Below are 25,576 nucleotides of genomic sequence, written 5' to 3'. Positions count from 1 at the left end.
TTACTTGATGATAGGGCTGTGTGCAAGCCCATCTGGGTAGGTATCACATATTCTACCGTTAAACTTTAATATAATAAAATCGGTTCTGCTGTGTTTCGGTTGGATGGGTGAGTGATCTAGTGTTACTACAGGCATGAGGGACATAACGTCGTAGTTCCTAAAGTCGGTGACGTATCGACAATGTGAGGGATAGTTAATATTTTATATAAAAAAAGATATTTTAACTATCTATTTGTTTCAATTGCATGTAACTTTTATTTGTTTCAGTTACAGGCTTAACTGAAATAATGTCATCTTATCTTTCCAACAACAACAGTTCCAACTTGAAAGGTTTGCACGGCGTGTTTATCGTCTCATCTCGTTTGCGATGCTTGTTATCCGAGATTACCTCTAGCCTTCAAATAAAGCGATTCCACTGACAGCCGACTAAACGACGGCACTCTAGTTTTACGCAAACAATTATTTATTGCACCGAAAACAACCGAACACCCTATACACGCCATGTTAGGTCATATAAATGTGCACTCTAATAGTATACAATAAAGTCGTATATCGTGTAAAACGAGAAAATACTCGCCGAGCAAGATTAATAGGGCATAAAACGTAAGATAATACAATATACAAGAAGACACGTTGTTAACCGTTCTGTTTGACGTCGGAACTGAGGAGATATTTTCTCTCTTTCCCTCTAGCATCGTCCTCAACAACCATTCTCTCTCGCACATTTTCAATTATCTGCCTAATCCCTCAATTACGTCGACAGATGTCGCTCGCGTCTTCGAGCTTATGTGCGACTTTAAAGTACCGTCCGCAAAAGCAATTACCGTTGATCGATGAGAGCTGCTGAGATGCTAAACGAATAAATTGAAAACGATACGATTTTATTTCAAATATTACTTTTCAATTGAAAATGGATTTCGATAAATCTTTGTAATATTGGAACGGCTCGGCTCGACGCCACCTTAGTCTTAATTTATTGTACTAGGTCAGGCTTTGCACGGTTTTAGTTCACTCTCACCTTAATATATCATTATTTATTTGAAGAACACATTTAATATTCAACAATTTACTGACTTTAACTCGGAGAATGTTCTAGTTTGTATGTGGTATCGACATGCTAGCATAGTTCCATTTTCAAATTCAATTTTTAAAAAGTTGATTAAAATATTCTATGGCAACACAGAATAAGTATTCAATATTATTTTAAATCAAGTATATTATAACGAATAGTAAAATTTACTATGACTATTGCTTATTTAGGCTTTTATAATAACTTTGATTTGTGCCATTAAGGACGGAGCACAGTAATTGAAATTTATCGATCATCATATTTATATAAATTAGCTCACTTCTCTGGAATATTTATACGCCAAACATGGTTGCTTTACTTTTAATATAATTTTGCAATATAACGAAACGCGCTTGTACGAGCTTATTTGAATCGAGCATATTTTAATTTTGAGGCACAGAAAGATATATACAAATGATATTGTGTAATGGTTAATATTTTCAATCTTTCTAGGCGTTTCTTTGACATCGTGTTTGATGATAGCCTATACTATGAATATGATACCACGCAAAGCTTAAAATAAATCTATATAAAAATTAAAAGAGCTGTGACAATGGACATTGCTATAAGTGTAGGTTGCCTAGTGGAATACGTAGATCTAACCAAAAGTTCCTGGGTTCTAGGATTCCTTGGTAAACAAAATTGAGTCATCCTGCACTTATGTTCGGCGTTGTCATAAAACATCAAGAGATAACTATTAACGAAACACTATTATGTATAGCCCAATCTGCAGACTGGCAGAGCAGAGCAGCGTGTTGTGATATGATAATATGTGTAAAACTTACCTATCTAATGTTTAAAAAAAGGCTACGTTTTAATAATAATGTTGATCTTGAAATTGTTAACTAAACTAAATAAGTGGGTGGCTGGGTATGTTCCTAGATTCTAAGTTTCAGTGGAGCTCCCATTTGTCTCATTGATCTCTAGTAGTCAGGCTCAGCTCCGCATTACATGCTAAAAGGCAAATTAGACAGTGAACTGATATCAAAACCGCCGGAATCATAAACGTTGAATAATATGATAGGGGAACCTAACATTTGATATATATTTTTTAGGGTAAAAACAAATTTGATTTAATGATGATTTTCATATTTCATACCCCGTTACGTTTAGGGAAAAGAGAGAAAAATTTTACCTAATAGTATTTAATACTTTGAAAACCGGCCCCGAGAGTTTTTTTTTTAAATGAATCCGTCAGTTGCCTCTCACAAATCTAATATCTATGATCAACATAAAAATGTTAAGATGAAAATACTTCTTCGAAATTAAAAACTAAAAAATAAAATGCGAACATCACAATGGCTTAGAATTAGCAACTAGGTATATAACGCAATATTTTATAGAGATTTTATCGCCTGATTTTTTAATCCATATAATGTTAGTAGGCAATAAAAATAATGTCGCTAGGTCATTTAAAATATCATTTATTAAAATACATAAAATAACAATTAAAAAAGAGGACATCTATACATTTATTTTGTTATCGCTACCAGACACGTCCCTTAAGGGCCGGGACACGAGTTAGCTAATAATTAATATTATAATTAATGTTGTAATAACGCAACCGCGCCATTAATCCCGCCATTTTGTACTCGTTGTTACAACCTTTAGACAACCTTCCGCTATAAAGCATTTATTATTATCATTGTTTTAGTTTATTAACTAAATTTTCTCTTTACAACGTATTAAAACAATCAAAGTATATTTTCACTGATCGAAACAATACATTTTCCACAGTGGTATTTTTTCTAGTGACGTCATAACCATGTTGCTTAGGGTTAAGGTTAAAATGTATTAGTATAAACATATAAAAACGCAACTCCTTTAAAAAGCGACATACGGTGATATGCCACATTGACGCTGGTTTCCTTCGAATGTTATAGACGATGCCATATTATGTCAAGTGATGACATATCATGATCGTGTTCTGCAGTGATGTCGAGTTTGATTTCATTCTTTGTTACCTTAATTAATGAAAATAATTTTTTTTAAATTATTTTCGAGATATTCAATGCATAGCACATCTTACCGAACATTGCTAGGTCAAATTACTAGGCAGGCAAGCATCACTGAGATTTCAAGTGATTAATTTGTATTCGTGTGTCATGTTAGGCGGTAAAACATGGTGCGGAACCCAGAAACAAAGCCGTTGAATAAGCTGAAAATGTTGCAATGAGGAGAAGCCTTTAATTATATTTATTAACGAATAGAAACTTTACCTCAGAGAACTTGCCATAGATTAATCAGAAGGGTACATGAAATACCTGGGCCTCACTCTGGATGGTCCCTGGAGCTTCGAGGAGCACTTCGAGCGCCTAGCCCCCCGATCGAGAAGGTAGCGGGTGCCATGCACAGACTGCTGCCTAATCTCGGGGGACCGAGGGAGGAAGTTCCCCGTCTCTATGCCGGTGTCGTGGATTCGATGACCCTCTACGGGGCACCCGTTTGGTCTCACAGACTATCGGGCGTCCGCCGCTGCAGGACTAAGATCCAAAGTTCGCAGCGGAGAGTGGCCATCCGCATAGTGCGGGGATATCGCACGATATCCTACGAGGCGGTAACCGTCCTAGCGTGCTTTCCGCCCTTGGATATTCTGGCGGATATGGATGCGAGGGTCTACCAACAGACCGTCATCCTCCGCCAGAACAGTGAAAGCGCGTTCACTTCGAGTGCGGTCGAGGCGTTGAAGCGGCAGGAACACCGGAGGGCTCTTGCGACGTGGCGCGACCGTCGCTGTGAAGAACGGTACGCACGCAAACGCGTCGTTGGAGCGATCCTGCCAGCCTTTCGAAGGCTGGCAGGATGAGACCAAAACGACGAGTCACCTTCCGACTTACGTACCTGCATAAGTCGGAAGACTTGCGAACGAGAGAGATAGAAAGAGAATACCTCGTAGGTACGATAACATTACGAAATAAATAATACCTTACACAAGAAACATACGATACAAAAGTCGACCGATACCAGAGTAACTCTCACGGCCTCGCTCACTAAACCGTCATTAGTAGCTAATGACATTAATGTAATCGTCGACCGCTACCGTTGCTACCGCTAACACCGTCTGCAATACGCCTATTATGACATCAATCGACGATCGGCGTACAACTGAAATAGTCATAAATCAAAACACAAATCTATCAAAAATGGACTTTATTACATCTCATTAGAGTATATATTTATTTAAGTCATGGTTGCGTCAAAGTCGTTATAAAATTAGTACCGGTGCAGTGATTCGTATTATGAGGCGCGATATTAAAACGTAGCAACTTAATAATTAATTTTCAAACGGATTTAAGCTCATGGTAATTATGTTAAAGCTTAATTTACATTTGGCATTCCTTACAGATAATTATCGGTTTTATTTAATTCCTGTAGCGGTGGCTTTCATTTGTCAAAGCGTCGGACGGACGGTTGTCGATGGAGTGATGTATTAAACGTAGATGGTATTAAGATAAAAAGCCATTTCTATTGTACGTCGCCAGTTAATTTCGTCCGATGTTCGGTGAGATGTCATTTTAATTGATTTTTCGTAACGCTCTGGTTACGATTGATGCTGTAATTGGAATTCCTCTTGATTAATATCTGTACCATCTATAGAGGTCACAAGTCTGACGGATTATGAGATGCTTCACGTATGCGGTGTGAATCATTGGGCGCTTCGTTTAAATAAACTCTCATCGTTTTAAGGAGTTTTGAATATATGTACGTCTATCGAATAATATGAATAGCTACGTATTTGTATTTGAGTTGGTAACTTTATGTTGATAATATCACGTTTATGTATTCATAGAAATCTGTTTAATGATACCTAAAAATAATCCTTCCATTATTTCCATAGATTCAAGGTCCAAACGAACGCGTTACGTTGTCAATGATCTTATTAGCGCTAAACGATACGACACGAAGGTTATCCCATAACATCAAAGTCATATCAAATACCTAGTTGTAGGAACATCTAATCCAGACGACCGCGGCACTGCAAACGACAAGCCAATCCTAAACGCATTATCCTATCGATTTCGACCGCTACATGTGTCTAGCGCGACTACATCTTCCCCCTCCCATCCCCCCATCCGCACCCGCACCCACCCCCAGATAGACAACGCAAAGTCAATATGTGGAAATAATAATAAAGGTTTGCGCGCGGCGCATACGTATCGCGGTATTATCGTTGTATTATCGATGTAACATCGGTAACAAGTCGATGCGAGTCGCTATAGTTTAGTTATTGCTTACTCTAGCCCGATTTATTGGATGATCGAAGTGTGTTTTGTTGGCGAATGGCCATTTTGATGGTGATGACTGTGTTGAATGTACTTCAGCGGATCTACATTGGACGGTCGTTTCCTCTAAACATTTTGTAGTCGTTTCAGTTATTAGTTTATTATTCAGATTGCAAAATACATTGCGAATTAAATAAATTTGCTACATACTAGAGATACTCTTGAGAATTTGGCTTTTCAATTTCTCTGGGTGTGATGTATTTCAAGCTTGATTTTAAACGGAACGTTTCTAATGTAAAACATTTATTGAAATTACATCCCTTGTAACAACTGAATTGCATAATTGTTTTATGTTTGTTATAATTAAAAAATGATGATTCACCAACCTAAAAGTCATCAATTACCAATTAATTCTAGTTTCAAAAAAAAGCGAAGCTAGTAAGAATTGTCAACAAAAATAATTAAAATAAAACTTGCTTAAACGCAACAACCCACAAGTGTCCTAACGCTGGACAAATTAAAGAATCATTCCTTTTAATTCCATACATAGAACTACATGTAGAGCAGCCCTCTGGGTAGATACCACCCACACATCACACATGTAGAATATGTGTTGTGTGGGTGGCGCCAAACAGCAATACTGATTATCGTTGTGTTTCGGTTTGAAGTGCGAGTGCCAGTTCCTAAGTTTGGTGGTGTATTGGCGATGTAAAGGATGGTTTATATTTGCTAATGTGTATGGTAGGTCACAACAACAGGTTTTTACTGATGGTAGAGCTTTGTGCAAGCTCGTCTGGGTAGGTACCCACTCATCAGATATTCTACCGCAAAACAGCAGTACTTGGTATTGTTGTGTTCCGGTTTGAAGGGTGAGTGAGCCAGTGTAATTACAGGCACAAGGGACATAACATCTTAGTTCCCAAGGTTGGTGGCGCATTGGTCTTACAATGCCAATGTCTACGGGCGCTGGTGACCACTTACCATCAGGTGGCCCATATGCTCGTCCGCCTTCCTATTCTATAAAAAAAAACAACAACAATACAGGTCGACAAGCCCTACAAAATCCATTAAAGACTCGGATTCGAACTCTCTGTCCTCGGTTCGATTGTATTCTTTGCACTCGTTAATCTCGTCTCTGGTAATATTAATCTATACAAGTCTATTTAATTATTAACTCAATTAAAAAAACGAAGTTCCTAATATCCAGCTCGGCTCGCTACGGATAGCGAATAATAACAAGAATAATACAATATTAACGAAACAATGATATCGACGTCGTAAAGACAATCACACCGGATGTTGTTCCGTGTAACGTCGTGTTCAGTGTAATATGTATTCATGAAGTTACCACTCGTCCGGACGGTCGTTACGCTGTCGTGATAGCGCATCAACTTTCATTGGGATTTTATAACGTTAGACGTTTCAGCTTCATATTTAACTTATTCTTAACTTGATAAAAACAATCTACGTCTGGCTAATCTCTGGCTATTGGTTATAAACAAAAAATCACGTACAAATCAAGTACATTGCCGCGTGAAAATGGGATAAACCAACATAACACTTATAAATAATATTGATTAGGGATATAAATTTGAAGGCAACTTTTATGTCCGTGACGTCATCGTTTTGTAACTCTGAAAGTGTGTTTTTTTTTAATTTTAATTTGTTTTTCTAGTGCTAGATAGTATTTAAAAAACATATATTTACATTTGAACTAATTACATTAAGAACTTAAATAAGTATATAATGATACTATAAAAATCCTACTGAATAAATCATTGCTGCGTAACATTCGAATTATGTAAGGTATTTAATATAATGTCCAATATAATATGGTATTATGATTAATCGAATTTTTCATCATACATATATTAATGAAGATTACTCATATATAAATAAATTTTAGATTTAATGAAATTAAGATTGCGGCGAACACATACCGGATTACTGACGGTATGTGTTCGCCGCAATCAAACACTTAAGTTTAATTAAGTTATAGTCACGAGTACAATCCGAATACGAAATATATATATAAATATAAATCGCCGTAGCAAAGTTGGGAAGTGGCTCATAAGGTCGGTAGATGGAGGGTGTATCATGGCGGAGCACTTTCACATAGCGATAGCAATAACTTGGAAATATTTGTTCGTTCGTCTGCACACTGTCGGACATCATTACTTATATGGCGATAATATTAATACAAAATTGCATTTTTATTATTTTAATCGTGTAAAATAAAATTTACTTAAAAATTTTGCAGTTTTTTGATTAATAATTTTAAATTTTCTCTGACTATTACAACAACACAATAAATAACATCAAAACTAAGGGCAGAAGATAATAGCGAATATAATATTATTTGAATCAAATTAAAGGATAAACTTTACACATGACGAATCTTCATGATTCCCTGTCTCTCAATACATTAATGTAGAATTGGCGCTGTGTGCTTCATGTCTCTTTATTTAAACAAATGCTCGTCTGTTTTATAAACTGTAACGTTTAAGAGTAGCTACAACTTGATGTCACCTTGGTAGTGGTATTACTGGTGTATCGTTACCGCACACGATACATTCTGATCAATAAATAGCAATCCTTAGTTGGGTCCGACGACTCCAACTCTCCTGTAAGTCGCACGTGACAAAGTGTATATTTATAATGTCTCCGAGTGTAAGGCGTATCCCATGTAGTGGCGTGTTATTGGTAAAGTTTTCTTTCCTCTACAACACAGCGGGAACAGCGCCATATTTTATACTCGTCTTATTTTTAACTCGACACTATACGAAAACTGATAACATTTACTTACTCATATAGTTGTTAATATTAATGTTATATATTGTAAGATACGCAAGGTAAATCGCCTTACCAATGTTAATTAGTATTATTTTATAAAATTATTTCTGTTAGAAGTGTATAATATTAATTTATACAATGTTAAGCTTATAATAATAAAAAAACAGATATATTATGCGTTTTACAAGATTTTATATCTAATAAAAGCGAAAGTTACTAGAAATTCGTCAGCGTATTAATATGTTTGGATAACTTCGTATGTTTACTATCAAAATGATAAAACAGCCGGAAACAATCTAAATACGTGATATGAGCCAACCATTTTATGATACCGTATTAGCATTTGCTCTCTAGCTATGGACTAGTGACGGCAATACCACGAACCTCAAGTACACATGTGCGATCTCGCAAATACTCTGCCACACATGCGACTTTATTAAATTCCATCGCAAGTGTGTCGGATTTACAGTAAGTAAATCTATAGCCTTTTGATCTGCTTATTGTACTTAACGTTATATTATGTTAATTTTTGCGCGTATAAAATGCAATTGGTATTATTGACTTTCGACTATTAGTACTCCGAATAAAATAATCATATATATGTATAATATTATCTACACTACATAATAGATAAAATATTATAATTAAAACATAAAACTTCTAATGAAAATTCGCCCACCATAGACAGCAAAACTAAAAAAAACTACATGCACATATATTGAAAAAAAAAAAAGATCTCAAAAAGTTTTTAAAATTCATATATACAATGAAAACGTATGATAAACCCGATCAATCCTCACTAAACTGCGACCATAAACAAATTCGTAAAAACACATCCATTATCCGCGCTGTCGTGTATCTGTGCTCCATTAATAACCTGGCCTTATCCCACCTAATCTGCCTCTCATTCCCGCTTTCCGCGGCCGATTCTTTTTCGCGGGAAAAAAAGGACGCCATGTTGGTTCCACGTCGGCAGATTTATGGCGCTGGATTAAGAGCTCGATAAATAATAAAACAGTGTTCGGTATCAGTGTCGTATTGGTTTTATGGGAAATTTTCAATTTGTTACGCGGTGATCGCTATCTGGTGGACAACAGATCTTTGTTACCGAGATGACAAAAGATAAAAATATCTAATTCCGGTGAGTTTGTTTCACCGGTTTTTGTCGGGTCTGCGGTTTATTTATATATTATCGAACCGGTGCAAGATTTGGTGATTTATAAGCAAGAATAGTGGTAACATTTTCACTTTTCTAAATAAGTATAACTGAAAATTCAATGCTTTTATGTCTATGAAGAATCGAAACCGATTGATAAAATAGCTTCATTCTTCACTACTCCATTGTTCGGCTTAATTTTATTTGAAGTATTTTCTTAACGAATTCTAGCCGCTGGTCAACAAGCGAATAATTAATTAAACAAACTATTTGTCAACTTTTTGCTTAATGACTTCCATCTCAGTTAATTAAGCACATATCACTTAGCCGATGTCGCTTGGGAAATTTATTTGAGTAAATATTTACAAAGCATGATAGCAAGAGACCTTGTCTTCTTTCTGTAATAATATGAAAATGTAATATTTTCAATGTAATCCGTTTTAAATTTAATATGTGTCGTATTAACAATCAAATATACATATATACTTGTAAAAGTTATATACACTTCATGTTATTATTTTGATAACAATATTATTCTTTATGAGTTATTGTTATCGGAATATAATAAAGTATATATAACTTTTATTATATAAAATAATATTTAAATTAACTCGAAATGATATTTTAAAATATCCTACAATGTACTCGATGGAATGATTCGTCTCATGCGTCACCTCGATTACACTGTAAAGCTTGCCGCACACTCGCCCCGCGATTACGCCGTAAAGCCGGGGCCACACCCACGATAAGGAAAACGAATGCGTGCGGCGGTCTCAGTCAAAACAACGTTTAATGCCTTAATTTAAATTTAAATGACAGTTAAGCCCGACCGATGGCGGACCGACGGCGGTCCCGCAACGGACGACTTATACGCTGCAGTGGCATTGTTGAACGAAATGTTTGTTTATGCAACAAAGTGTAAATAAATAAATAAAATATGTTACTACACAATGTAATACATTATTTTTGTTAATAATACAATTTAGTTTATACCGAATATACTTGTATCAATTTTAATAAAAATGTAAAATATAAAACCTTTGCATTCCTTAGTGAACATTTAAAAAAAAAGTTAAAATTATGAAATCCTTCTTTCTATCATATTATTAAATGATACATTTTTCGTCACTTACACCTTCATGTTTGTGTTACGACTTAATTACCAAAAATTCTTCACGTCACCACGTCACCATTACACATTATAAAAACCATTTTTGCAATTCGACCTAACTCCGACTTGACGAGTAGCTTACACCCGATAAGGGTGGGATTACATGGAGCTACCCCCGTTTTAAAATTACTGATCTAATAGATAGCGCGAGATTAGTGGCCAGTGAAATTCGTTCTGCTCATTTAAATTGTTATCGCTTTTGTGTTCTACGCCTTATTAGTTATGACCAATTGTATGTATGGGGCTCTTATTTTGAAATGTTTTTTTTTGTTTGTTGCTAGTATTATTTATTTTTTATTTTCGTCGTTATTATTTATTATGATGCTATATGTAGTAAGATTATTTATTTTATTTTATATCATTAAACTGTTTTGTATTCAAATCAAGAATATGCTGCTGAAATTTAATATTTTTATTATTAAATAATATTTCCTATCAGACGGCATTAATTGCGACAAAAAATATAATTAATGTATACTTCCGCAAGCGTTTTATAACACAAAAAAGTTATTAATTAAAGTTTAAGAAGTTAAAATTAAAAAAAATACGCCTATCAGGAATCTCTGCCTTTTCATTAACTCACAAAAAAAAAGAAAAAATGTCAACGAAAAAGAAGAGCACAGATTAAATTTTAGAGGCACTTTTTCTTTTAATTAATAAGGGAGAGGTGACGGCGGGAAAAAATGAAATGTCAAAATTACAACAAGATTCCGTTTAATTATGTCCGTGGAGGGCGGACTAATTACATTTTCTTAATTTGCAAAGTTTCGCTGTTTCCCGCTGTCCGGTTTTGTACGTGGCTCGTGATTTGTATCGGAGTTTTTTAGTAATTTAAAATATAACCGCGGATGAATTAATGCCGGTGCAGATGCTTTTTAAATTTTTCTCATTTTTGTAAAAATGTTGGCGTCGATGGAGGCAATTGATCACAATGATATAAATTGAATGATCATTGGAGAGGCTAACATAGATTAAAATAAAAATACAAAAATATCGCATCCAATACTCTAAACATGTAAATAAAATTGAAGTGTGTCTGTGATTTCAAATACTGTCGCTTTTTTAATTAATGTGGTTATTTGCGAGTTACCAAATGTTTTTTTTTATTTTATTTTGTGTAATTTCTTATATCATGCTTTGTAAATATTAACTCAAATAAATTTCCCACTCTGGTGAAGCCGCGGGACATCATCAGACCATGAGTTTTTCAAATTGTACTATTTCTTTGCTGCTCATGAAAACCGTACTAACGCTTGATTATTAAAAGTACCTTCTTGTAAATGTTTATTAATATTTATAAGACGCTATCATGGCATCGGCTGAATAATTTACGCTCATTTTACGTTGATAAATGCTATCAAAAAGTATTCTGAACTGTGAATGACAACATAGACAGGATATAAATTCTGTTGGCAGAAATATATTAGAAACTAAAAACATATTCTCTCACATTGCGCGTTCAAGTGATGCTATCTTTAAATGTCTTTCATTAAGATTTTTATACGTCTTAAAAAAACAAAAGGGTTCCCCTCCTCTTCCGGCCCTTAGTCCAAATTGTAGATAATTAAGTTTATCGCTTTAATATCTTCTTGTCTTTCGAAATTTGCAAATGAGTTTTTTTAATAACGGCAAATTTGTAGCCGCCGTTCTAATCCTTTTATGATTTATGGGTTCAAATGCAGATAAAGGAAAATCCTCTCGTAAAAAATAACCCTTTTGTGTGCTAAGGTATTTGTTTATGTTGCCTTAACTGAAACTAATAGATTAAGTCCGATTAATCTTAGTTACTGAACAGTCACTTAGTGTTTTACAATCGTAGGAGGAACTAAATAAATCCACATAAATATGTAAAAGTAATAAAACATATAATGTTCTGAAACAGTGAAACTGAGTAATTTAATAATTCCCTTATACATATTTATAATAATAAAATTGCAATTTAATGTGACGTGACGTCATTAAAAATTCATTTAAAATAAATTAACATAACGTTTTATGCTTAAAATTATAAATAAACAAATACAATATGATTAAACTAGATGATTAAGCTTTAAGCTTCTGTATAGTTTTGTGCAATATTTAGTATTGTTGTGTTCCGGTTTGAAGTATGCGTCAGATAGTGTAACCACTTGCACAAAGGACATAACATCTTGGTTTCCAAAGTTGGTTTCGCGTCCGCTATATAAGGGATGGTTAACATTTTTTACAGTGCCAATGTCTATGGGTGGAAGTACCTGCTAACCTTCCAGGTGGTCCATTTACCAATCTGCCTTACTTAAATACATAAACAAAACTCTTCCATTCCTAAGACAATCGTTTTAACTGTTCGCACTTAAAAAGGGTTGAGTCACATCGAGCGGTCTCAATTACCTAACAGAAGCTTAGGGCGTTTCCAAACGTAACGCGTAAAGCCGAACATCATTAGCGCGCGTCATTTGTCACGCCTTATCGCCCGCCGCTGTTAATAGCCGCCGCGATTTGTCCCGGTAATGTTCTGTGTGCTCGCTGCCTAATGATTCTGGTACTTGATTTGACATATCTATATTCATGTTATGAAGCTGGAGAGCGTGTGTGGATGAAGGCGATAACTTCAGGAACTACTGGACTAACTTTATTGAATGTACTTGAATACTTAGTCCGTTTTTATTGAGGCAAGTTATAGATATATTAATTGAATAAGAGGCGATATGACTCAACGTTTAAAACTCGGCCGAGCACTATGTTTATGTTTATAATTCAATTCAAAGTTAAATTATCGTTTTCGTCTATAATAGAGTTGAGAATACATAAATAAAACAAAAAACGTACCAACCTTTGAGCAGACTTGATCGACATTTAACACGAGTATAATTGTTTTCTCTATATCATTATATAGTCAGGAGATACATAATAATTGTATACCCGTACATAAACCTCGCATCCCCAACGCGATACACAGATTAAAAAACCGCGCCACGCGTACTCAATTTAATTTTTATCTTTATTCGTGTATCGCAGTCGTTTTGAAGAATTTGTGGCCGATAGGTAAATTGGAATTGTGTGTTTGATCGATGGCGCTCACTAATGGCCGCTGGATAAAAAAAATGAAATACACGAGTCGCGAGCTGCATTTTATTCGCTAGGCACAAAATGGCGGACTTTTTTGATTGATGACTCGAATCTATTGTTTGGACATCGAACGAAGTATATAATGGGTGTCATACCATTATTTATAATACGTGCAATTGTATTACACCACAACTAATATAATTCATATTATTTGAATTATAATTCAGCTTGTATCCACTTATTTTTTTCGCACATTTTTTTCCGGGCATCTTCGCTCACGTGGTACAAGCTTAATGTTATACAATTTCATGATATTTCTAAGACTTATGACCTTACGACATATAACGTCTTATTCCAAAGAATTATCCAAAACTTTACGAACTCGTTAAGATCGACGCAAATTTTAGAATAAAAGTCTCTAGGCTAACTAAAAGATCTAATTATACAAGAGTCATAGAAGACGAGCATGGGTCACTGTTTAATTCAGTTCACCGTCTAAGTCTATTCTGAATAACAAATATCAAAACGTTGCATGTACAGTATTAATGAGATTTAAATTGCTATTTTAATTAGGATTATAGTTACAATATTTTTTACATTGCTCAATAGAAGTTTATTAAATCTCACACTGTTAATAATTCATTTAATGATCACAACATCGATTGACGCTTCAATAAAACCGTTACAAGACATAAACATTCAGCTTCTCATTCAAAATAATTACCCAAAAGAAAACATGGCTGCTAAGACGTTTTTATTCGACGCCACCGAAAGCGTTACCTATCGACCATCACGAAGTTCTCGTGAAAAATAATAGATATTCATATAATTATCCCGACCCTCCCCGCGCGAATGAGATAGCATTTATTTTAAGTGAGGCGATGGAAGGAGACAGTTATACGTGTCGATGTTCGTCTTTTAGCACTTAAGTAATTGAATACAGGGGCTCGGGTGACTCGGGGTATAATGGAACAGTGGAAAATAATAATAAATGTAATAATATTATTGCGAAGATTCTTGTTCGGTCGTAAATATAATAATAAACATGCGTATGTTTGACGACACCCGACGACCCTCGCCGGTTCACTCCGCTCTACTTCTCGTAGTTTTATTAGACGACTAAGTGTTACCGGTTTTCATTGTGACGTTAAATAAACAACTTGTAGTAATATATTGTCCATTCATATTGTACAAATATTTACACTGAAGTCATTTTGAATTCAATGAGACTTCCATCATCAAAAGAAATGTTTAATTTTAAATGTTGTTATTATTTGAAGATTGATTAAATTAAACTTTTTGTAAAAGAATTACAAATAAAAATTGATAAAAATAATGCGTACAGAAATTATAAAGTAAAAACTTTTAAATATGATTAGTAGAGTGGTAGCAGTTTGGGGCCTGAAGTCTAAGTCAAATTATATTATCCTTTCTAATATTATATTACATTTTCACGTCTTAACCGCTCAACCGATCATCATGAGTTTTTTGCATACACATCAGGGATACTGAAAAGGACATAAGTAAGTGGAATACCTAACACCTCCTCAACCCCTATACGCGGGTAAAGCCGTGGCCGGAAACTAGTGTGATATAATACATAAACGATTTAAGGTTTACTTACGCAGACAGGCTAGCGAGGTAAAATTTTATAATGTATTCGCTTAACATAATTTATGATACTATTTAATTGTTATTACTATTTAAGTACTTAAGTGGAATATTGCTGTATTGCTATATTATTATTTCAAAAACTTCTCCTTTTGACACTTTATGTATAACCAGATCGGTGAGTAAGGTAACCTTCACTAAATTTAAACCAAAACATTTAATAAAATAATACTTTAAATATAATTTAAAACTATCTTTCAAACTTTACCAAACATCTTGGGATATCAACTATATAAAAAAGAAGTTGTATTAGAGGCTGTTAAAATCGATCAGTAAATAAATGTCAAATAGGAGATAACAAACTATTTATTACAATAATTAAAGTATTTTATTATAAAAAACTGACACAACAATTCACATTATAGTTATTTACGTCATATCGTATAAAGTTAGGCTTTGAATGTAAAAGTGAAACAAAAGGCATGTTTCCACGCATATCCGCCTCTCGTAAAAATAAATGGAGCAATGATAATCCGTGGCGCTGCACACATTCGCGACACGACTGTCTTAGTTGGTTGCTGTCGTCCGTAATACATAAAGTGAATATGCTTTAAGATTATTCATTTACACCAATATTCATATATAACAACATACTTCATTTATACAACTTTTAGGTTGTCACGAATTAACAACATCTCCTTGAACAGCGAAAGTTAAGTTGGCTCGAATTACTGATTTTAAGTGCTAATTAGAAATTAAAGCGTGTGCAGTATGTCAATCTTAGAACTTCCTAATTCCGTTCTGTTACTTAAATTCTTTTGAAGTAAAATAACTTTTACCGAATCGGTATTCGACTCTATGACCTTGGTATATGCAGCGAGGCTGGTCACTCGACCACCGATCCCTTAAACACAACGATCTAGCGACATTGTATTCCGTGTGTGCAACAATAATAAAACTGAAAGCCTCGAATACAACGCGTAGGTATCGATACCTAGTTGTAAATCTTATTTTGCTCCTACGCTTTTTTATTGCCGCCATGTTGTTTCGCTGTTAGTTTTATTTTCGCGAACGCAATCAGTGCGGAATCAATCCATGATATTACTCCTGTTTCTTCTTCTATTGTTACCAAATATTTCTCACTAAATAAAATATTATATATACATGAAACTGGTTGAAATGACTGGTGGTAGGACTTTGTGCAAGCTCGTCTGGGTAAATACCACCCACTCACCACATATTTTACCGCAAAACAGCAGTACTTGGTATTGGTGTGTTGTTTGAAGGGTGAGTGAGCCAGTGTTATTAAAGGCACAAGGGATATAACATTTAGTTCTCAAGGTTGGTGGCGTATTGGCGATATAAGCGATGGTTAACATTTCTTACAATGCCAATGGACATTGGTGATCACTTACCATCAGGTGGCCCATATGCTCGTCCACCTACCTATACTATAAAAAAAAATTAACACCTTGAAGTTAGCATTCGTTGTTTTTAACAGGATATGTTATCATTTAATTATATTTATTGACTTTACATTTCTAACTGTCGTCGTAATAAATATTAAACAAACATACATGCGTTAGAAGTGCCAGCTATTCCTCGTTGTTACTGATTTTTTCTTGAAAACAACACGAAACTGGCCCAACCCAAAACTAGATCGCGAAACCTTTCGGAGGTTTCGCGATCTGCAGCCTGAATTAGGATAAAAAACGTCTTTAAAATAATCAGTTCACTGAAAGGAATATTTAGATTTTGCTTGAGAAAATCGCATTCACACTATTAATTATTATATTCTGTCCCCACAGCGTCTCAAATAACGTTCAAATGATATAACGAGGCGCCATCGACAACACCGAGATGACGATTAAGCCGTGTAACTGCTCGCTACGAGATGTTAACATGTTGCGACATACAATTATGTTCGGAGCTGTATTCGGGATGCTCGTAACAATAATCTACAATCATTTTACACTTTGTTATATGAGGATTATATGGTACTGTTGGAACTTTTCACTAAAGTAGTTCTTAAAGATTTGATAGTTTCATATTTGCTAAAAACAGTTTAAGATCATAACGAAAATACTTATTATTATTAATTGTTGTTTATAAACAATGGTAAAAATGGTTCTTTATAAAGTATGTACTACATTTCCAGGACAAAATATGATTTTTGTCAATAAATGATATCTAATTGTAAACAGGGAAGATACTGAATAGATGTAACAAGTGTCTCATGTTATTATATAAGAATACATAGTAATTATTTTAGTTCGAAAATCAAAATGAGATATTTTTAATAACCCTCGAGATTACGACGTGGATAAAATAAAGTGGCAAATAACAGAGGACATAAATGATAACAATCCTGACTCAATGCAGATCGCTTTATTAGACGTCGAAGTCTCGCAGCCTCCGCGCCATCAGCCGCTGCTAAGTGCGGGATCGACAACCTTTCGAGCCCGCTCTAATCATGAAAATGTATTTATGACCTAATTAAACTCCTGTCTACCGCCCGAGCCGGTGCGACGAGGCCCGCGACAGGGCCCGACCCGTGCGCGTGAACGAGACACCAGACGCCCCGTCTCGGTGATTAATGAGTGTTATATGGCTGGTTAAGTACCGTGTAATTTGCAAAACGACCCTTAATTACCGTAGAACATGGCTACTATCGTTGTCTTTATCGCGCGCAACAAGATTTTATGCGGAGGAAAGAGATGTACCACCTCCCGGTTGCGACTTAAAGGCGGTATTTAATGAGGCATTATGATGTCGGTCGTACAGATTAGGTTCACATGGCGCGGGGAATGTTGACCCGCTCTTTATATTTGGCTTTCAGGGAAGCAAACATGGAGTTTAGTGGCTCGTTTCCAAATGTAAAATGTCGCTTTGCACTGCGTTCATCTGAGCACCTTTTGTTTGAGTTTTGGCCGAATTATGACTGGATGATTCTAGAGTTTGGCTGAGTTTTAAACTTTGATCGGGCAAATACAGAAAGTTTAAATCTATATGCGACTATTTGAAAACCGTTGTACCATCATTACAGAATTACTTTATTACTCAAAATTCCTGCTTTACATTGTCGAAAGGTCTAGCAATAAGATAAAAACAGAGTTACACAATTTGTATTTAAACCGACTGTATCTTTCCTCAGGTTTGGTTCCAAAACAGAAGAACAAAGTGGCGAAAAAAGCACGCTGCCGAAATGGCGACCGCGAAACGCAAACAGGAGGAGCTCGGCGAGGAGTGCGACGAGCAGGAGTCCCACGAGGCGGACCCGTGCAGCGACGACGACGACGCCAAGCGGCCGCGCCTCGACCTGCACCTGCACATGCCGCACCACCGCCAGTGATCCGACCCCGGCGCGGACTCGGCTCGCCCCGACCCGACCCGCGCGCCCGACCCGGGACCTGCCCCGTTCCAAAGAGACAATGCAGACGCGAGTGCCAAATACGCGAGTGACCGTTACGATAACTTTTATTACAATTACGATTATTCGAGAATGTGCAAGGACTCCAACGACGTGCCGTTCGATCTCTCGAACTGGCACGTCAGGGTGAACAGGTTCGACGACATTCGTGAGACGAAGACGAGTGAGTCGGTGGACAGTGAGGACAATCTTAATCTTAACGGTAACGACAACGCCGAGGACAGCAGCCAACCGATAAACTTTGCGTACTACCACTTTTAAGACCACGGACTATTAGAAAATGTCATTTAAAAGTGTCTCGAGTCTTAAAAAATATTTTTTTAATTCGAATAAGTTTTATTAATTATTTTTTTTAATTTTCTGTAATATCTTGTTATCTGTGGTCGCTATTGAAAACGCTTTGTATAAATGAATAGATACTAGGTTTATAATTAAAATAAAAGCTCTGTAAATATACACTAGCCATGTGATAATATTAAGTAATTTATTATATTAATTAGATTTTACAAAGGATTTCGTCGTGTTACTAATGTAAGTGTAAGTGATTCTGTACATTTAATGCGATTCTCGGTGCCAATGTCTAAGTAGCGCTCTACTCTAACGTGACGTTTCGCGTCTAACCTTCATGTTGTATAAATATAAATTTTCAAATTTACACGAGCGAACTTCATATTGGTTTTGAACTTGGCCAGTACGCATTAGCGCGCTTTGATTTTTTTATGAAATTTGCAAAGGAACGTCATAATTTGGGATTCGTACGCAATATGTTCTGTACATTGTATAATTAAGGCATTATAATGTAAAAAGATATTTAAACGAATTTAACTATTGTAGTAGAGATGACCACGCGAAAAATTCTGCGGTACCGTCAGCAGCAAAACTGAAATATATATTATTTTCTAAATTGCCATATTATAGTTTTTATCTGTAACAAAAGAGTATTAAAAGTTTTATTGTTTTATAAATTAATTAGTTTTATTGCTGACGGTACACGACAGAGCACAGCTGTAAATATTGCCATTCATTTAGACTAAATAAATAAACTTACAGTTATGATATCCACAAACCGTGAGCAAATAACGTTTGTCATTACAAGGAGAATATACTTTATACAAATACAAGTATAAAATGTTATTAAATTTATGATTAACTTTATGATTATGAATAAAGTACGAGTAACAAAATAATTAAAATATGAATCGACTTTTTTTTTCTACTGTTACATTCAGACAAAATTCGAACATTTAATTCGGTACCTATAAAAAATATATCTAAAGATATCGCTTGTAAATGCTATAAGAACAGTCACTATTCATAAAACGACAAATTAACAAACTGTAATTACTATAACGGAGCCAATATTATACACCGACATGTAATTATATGTAAAATGCTAATGAAGAGTTTTTATTTAAAAAAATATACATTTAACTATCTTTGGTTTACACATTATTAAAAATATTATAACTCAGTAATACACTATAACGTAAAAAGGTTTTATATATTTATTTTTTATTTCCTGTCTTATATTATATTTTGCGTTATCTGTCGTCGGACAAAATCTTTGTTGATGAATATAATATTGGCTCAAAAGTGATTCTATTAAATAGTTCATACATTAAAAAGTACTTGAGCGTGGAGAGTCTACATGATGTGGTTGAAATAAACAGTTAGCAAAATAAGCTTTTCGTTTTACTTTTCGCCCTAATTTCATAACATGGGGAGATGTTTTGACCCCCACCACAAATATAAAAGACGCTTTTACAGGTTGTAATTAGGCGGCGTGTGCGTAAGAATATTTTCCATAGAATTAGTATTTTTTTTTCAAACGACAGTCGACGCTACTAATAATAAACATTTTATATTCCAATTGCAGGAGGAGTAAAGATAGACAACTTTGATATTCCATTAACACGATACCAGTCGTCGGGATTTTCTTTTAATGTACCAGTTAGGTAGATTGGCTAGTGGGACACCTGATGATGATTGGTCACCACAGTCCTAACTGCGCCAATTCCACAAAACTAAGATGATATCTTGATATCTGTTGTGCCTGTAAGTGTGTAGTAAAACTGACTCATTCAATCTTCCAACTGGAATACGACAATATTAAGTATTGCTGCTTGGCGGTAGAACAGCTAATGAATAATTGGTTTCTACCCATTCGGGGTTGCACAAAACCCTACCCCCAAGTTCAAGATCTTAAATAATCTATAGTATTCAATGTGGATTAAAGTGCAATAGTGTTATATTATAAATAAATATAAATATTAATCAAAAACGATTTGCAAATTGCCTGGAATATTATGTAAATCTATTATGCTTATGCTATTGACAGATTTCCAAAGGACATGACAACGTACTCAGATGCTGGAATCTATATTTCCGTGTAATTAAAAAAAAAGTAAACACTGCAGGGACATTAGACGGCGAATTGTCTGTTGCTTATATAATTCAAATTACAATTAATATATACGTGCAATTTACATGTTGATATCTCTTTCATAAGTTCGTACAAGAGAGAAACAGACACGATTCGATAGTTTTCAAAATAACTGACATATAAATTATCGAATTTACCAATTTACTGACATACGTTTAACGCTCAAATATTAATTCGTGTAGTGCTATGGGAAAAGATTTTAATTGACATTAAATTAGGTAGTACTTATTAGCTAACGGACTTCCCTGTCTATCGCCCTCCCTCCCGATTTCAACGGAGTCCTAAGCCGAGGTTCCGGACTCACAGGAGGCACCCTTAGGACGCCCGTCTCTCTTGAGCCCAGTGTGGCTCCCAATATCCGGCTGAGTACAACTCGCCCATCCCGCCCGGTGACGCTGTAGAGGCCAGTAAGGCCAACAGTACTAGACAATCCGAAAAAAAAAAAAAAACTGTCTATCGAACGACAAATCAATGATGATGAAAGAGAGAAATCAGTGTTTGACTAAAGACACGCTAAGCAGTTTATAAATAAGGTCATAACTGTCCCGACCGTAAACTAATTAAATTAAAGTTTAACTTAAAAATCTGTAATTTGTAAACGAACAGTATCGAGTCGAGCGATCTACCCGACCGTGCTATACGCGGTAGGTAGTTACTGTGACAAATAAATCTCTCGTATATAATTTTCTTCCTTTTTATGACACGTAGTTGCGGATTCACACGAGGAATATTCTTCTTTGAATCTCCCGAATTTAATACCGTAATATCTGATTTTTATAGTTTTGTCAGCGTTTGCCTATAAAGCGAATTTAGTTGAAGATATTCTTCAATTTCTCTATCAACTTTCATTATATGTTTTAGACACTTTAAGCACTCTTATGCATTTCGAATAGTTTACTTCACTGAGACTATCTATTATTTTAATAATCATGAACTAGCAGTTTCTTGCGAAGTAATTTCAATAAGAATATATAACTAGGGACAAACTGGGAACCAACTTCAATGGAATAAAGTTCAAAATCTGGCATTAGGTTTAGTTCATATTCTAATTTCAAGATCGCTTATAACGTGATATTTTATCGTCTATAATCTAATAAACGAAAAATTACGTGAAAAGTGCAATAAATATATATATATATATATATATATATATATATATATATATATATATATATATATGTTTCTATTATTAAATAATAAGTAAATAATGCAGTAGGTATAAAAGAGCATGTACAGTACATGCAAGAGATCACCAAGCGAGGGACACACTGTATGTGATGTCGACGCTATCTACAGAACTGTCGGGACGTTTGAGGCGGTACAATTTATTCGTACTGACGTCGTTTATCGAACCTACTAATAGGGTTGACGCCTTCCGGTAACTGTGCAGTTGTGAACATATAATTAAATGGTGGTCAAAATTAAATATCATATCAATTAAATATCATTAAATATCATATCAGGTAACAAAGTATACAGAGATGTAAATTAAAAATTAGCTACATGGCAATTTATAAAATGATCGCTTATAAGTATCACTAGTATTTTTTAATATATGTACTTATGAATTAAAAGGAAATAAATGACAATAAATACGAAAGCTTAAGAAACGAGAAAGAGACTAAACATAGAAACAGAAAAGAAAAGTTAACAAATTTTGAAATATCATGTTGTATTTTCCTCCGCGACAACCCTACAAGTATATAACAGCTACTTTCCACTGCAAGTGATCAGAAAAACCTTCGCAGCAATCGAAGGAGGCGAGCAAAAATCGCGACGCGGCCCCCCGTCGCTATGGCAACCGAGCCAGCGCCCACAGTGTTACCGAATCAAAACCAGTCTTAACACTAAGGCTATACATTTCACTTTCAATTACCCCAACGATATGTAGTACTCTGGCGTCACTCGCGAATGCGGCGTGTACTTATAAATGTAAAACAGGGTTTTACTGTTTCAAGTTGAAAAGAGATGGGCGATCTTTCCCCTATGTAAGACAGGGAGGGGGAGTGAGAACGATGTGGTATGGGGTACGGTGGCATTCTTTCATTTGTTGTGGCTCAGTTGGAGCGATAAGGTGCCTCTACCTTTTATTTATGACTCCATTTTAAACTGCGGGTAAGTGTGTTAGGCAATTCGAAGGAGTGTGATTTCTTGCCGCGCTGGGATTCTCGAATAAGGTCAATATGTAACGCTGTACAGATTTATACGTAGCGGGTGGGTAATGAGATACGTATGGGCCAAGTTGTTTGAAATTCAACAGAATGTTAAAAAAACCGGCCAAGTACAGTTCAAGACAAAGTACAGTTCTAGACAAAGTACAGTTTTACTTGCAATTAATTTCATGCATATTTATAAATATTCACCAGCTCGTACCGAATGATCGTGGTGGAGTGAGTTCCAAACCTCCTCACGGTAACCCTTAGTCCAGCCGCTGGTCATTTACAGGCATCGTGCCCGCTATATGAAAAAGTACGACTCAGACTAACAATATTATGACCACGTCTGCTTCTATGCATCGAGTTGTAAATTATTAGTCGTTAAAGTGATAAAAATTAGGACACGAAACGTTAATCCAACAAACGGTAATATAACATACAACAATAAAAATTAAACCCGATTTGTACTAAAGTGTCGATGTTTATTGTTCTAGCGTCGCGCGGCCACACACGGGACGAGATTATTCTGAGACATACTTATTAACTTATTTTGACAGATCTCGTGTTGTGTGTTTGTTTAAATATTTCGATATTTCTTTGAAGAGACAAGAGCTACCCCATATCGAGTTTCTTAACTATCAAGTGATACCCATACGATGTTCACAGACGAACATATCTACAATAATGTTATATTTTTGTAAGTTAAAATGTATGTAATGTAAGTATGTATATATATATATATATATATATATATATATATATATATATATATATATAATAATCAATTAATCCGTAATAACTTGCATAATATATTAGTATATAAATGTTAAATTTATATTTTTGCATAATATAAAGATAATATGGTGTTTTTCAGCTTCTGCATTTACATATTTCTAAATAGAAATCGATTTTTTTAATTTCATTAACAAAATAAATGTCGAGCGAGACGAGAGCGAGGTTCACGAGGGCCACTCTCAATGCAGACTAGCTAATAGCACCGTAGATATACAGTGCAGAAGTGCACACCTAGGTGCAAACACTAGTGCACTGTAGTCCCTCCCGCTCATAGGTCGATGAGCGGGATACGCCTTAAAGAGACTAGGCTCAAGATGACTTAACGTGCTTTCCAACAGGCTTAGGCAACAACTTTGAAACAAGAGAATCATCAAACTGCCCCGTTAGGTTGGAAATTTAATTGATTACTCACGCCCAAATCCTTATGAACTAGATACAATAACAAACGAATCCTTAATTATACATATCGTAATTCATATACGAAGTTTCCTACTAAACGTAATCCAAAATATCAAATTAAAACAGAATAAGTGCGTATTGTGAAACATTCAAAATCACCGAATCCCCGAGTGATTCACGTAGATTTACTGCGTCCGTCCGTCTGTCCGTGTGATTTACGATCTCCCCCGCACCGCCCACCTCGTCTAATTAATATCGAATATCTTATAATGCACATCAAATCGAATGTGTCACTTCATTGTGATAACAGTTGACATTTATTTAAAAAAATTAATTATTTTTCTGTTTTCCATGTAACCATCGATGATTATTGATTTTCTTATTGAGTTAGGTATCTAGCCTACATAATATATAAATATCACGTTACAACCCGCCCACGAGAAAGGAACAGTAACGTTTAAATTGGCGAAAACCACGCAGAACCAGTATAATGTCCTCCAGACCGATTTCGGCCACGGCGGCCAATCTCAAGAGAGATTAGCCAACTACGCAGGAGATATTATAGTACGCAAGTGTGTGCGCAAACACAGATGCACTCTCTACTCCGTAACTCTCACAATGTCATAGGACGGCAATCCGACGAGACCGGAAAGAGTTCAGGCGCAGGAGCAACGGCTTTAGGTGCTTTTCGAGGTACAGGAGTGTACACACTTCCAACTTCCAGACTCTGGGCTGTTTCTGAGAATTTTCTGAATTTGAGAAAAGCCAAATAACTTTTTATGGTCCGACCTGGGAATTGAACTCAGGACTCCCGGGTCTGCGGCCTTACATCAAGCCACTAGACCAACGAGGCAGTCAACCAGTATAATTATAGTATTATACACGAATTGGTTAATTCATTTGTTTTTATGATTACGGGAATCTGAATAATTCGAAATCATTATCAGATGTCTTACTAAATTGTCGAATGTCAACTGATCATACGAGCAGAATAGGTAGTAATTGTATATCCGTTCGTCTTGGTCGCCAAACTTTAAACGTTGATTTACACGATTATATTAAATAGTCAATTAATCCGAAGACTCAAAATACGAGTGTCATAAAATTTATTACAAAGAGCCGCTGTAAAATCCATCGATGTAATCGGTGCGTCTCATTATTTTCTTGTATGAGATAACTTAATATTAACAATGTTTTAATAATTTCTTAGCAATAATGTTTCGCTGTATTCCTGTTTGAAGGGTTATACATATACTACAGATATAGGAACAAGGGCCTTGTC

General features: G+C 35.3%; 1 protein-coding gene across 1 annotated transcript in view; it reads left to right on the top strand.

Moving 5' to 3' along the window:
• Positions 1-18,423, top strand: part of LOC126776628 (homeobox protein Nkx-6.2-like) — a 50,432-nt gene extending 32,009 nt beyond the window's left edge. The window contains exon 4 of the mRNA XM_050499279.1: positions 18,226-18,423. Coding sequence (XP_050355236.1) covers positions 18,226-18,423 — 198 coding nt within the window. The remainder of the gene's footprint in view (positions 1-18,225) is intronic.
• The last annotated feature ends 7,153 nt before the right edge of the window (positions 18,424-25,576 follow it).

Source organism: Nymphalis io, chromosome 20 (assembly GCF_905147045.1).
Source record: "Nymphalis io chromosome 20, ilAglIoxx1.1, whole genome shotgun sequence".
NCBI lineage: Eukaryota > Metazoa > Arthropoda > Insecta > Lepidoptera > Nymphalidae > Nymphalis > Nymphalis io.
The sequence above is the reverse complement of the archived record's forward strand: the minus strand, read 5'-3'. Positions and strand labels throughout refer to the sequence as shown.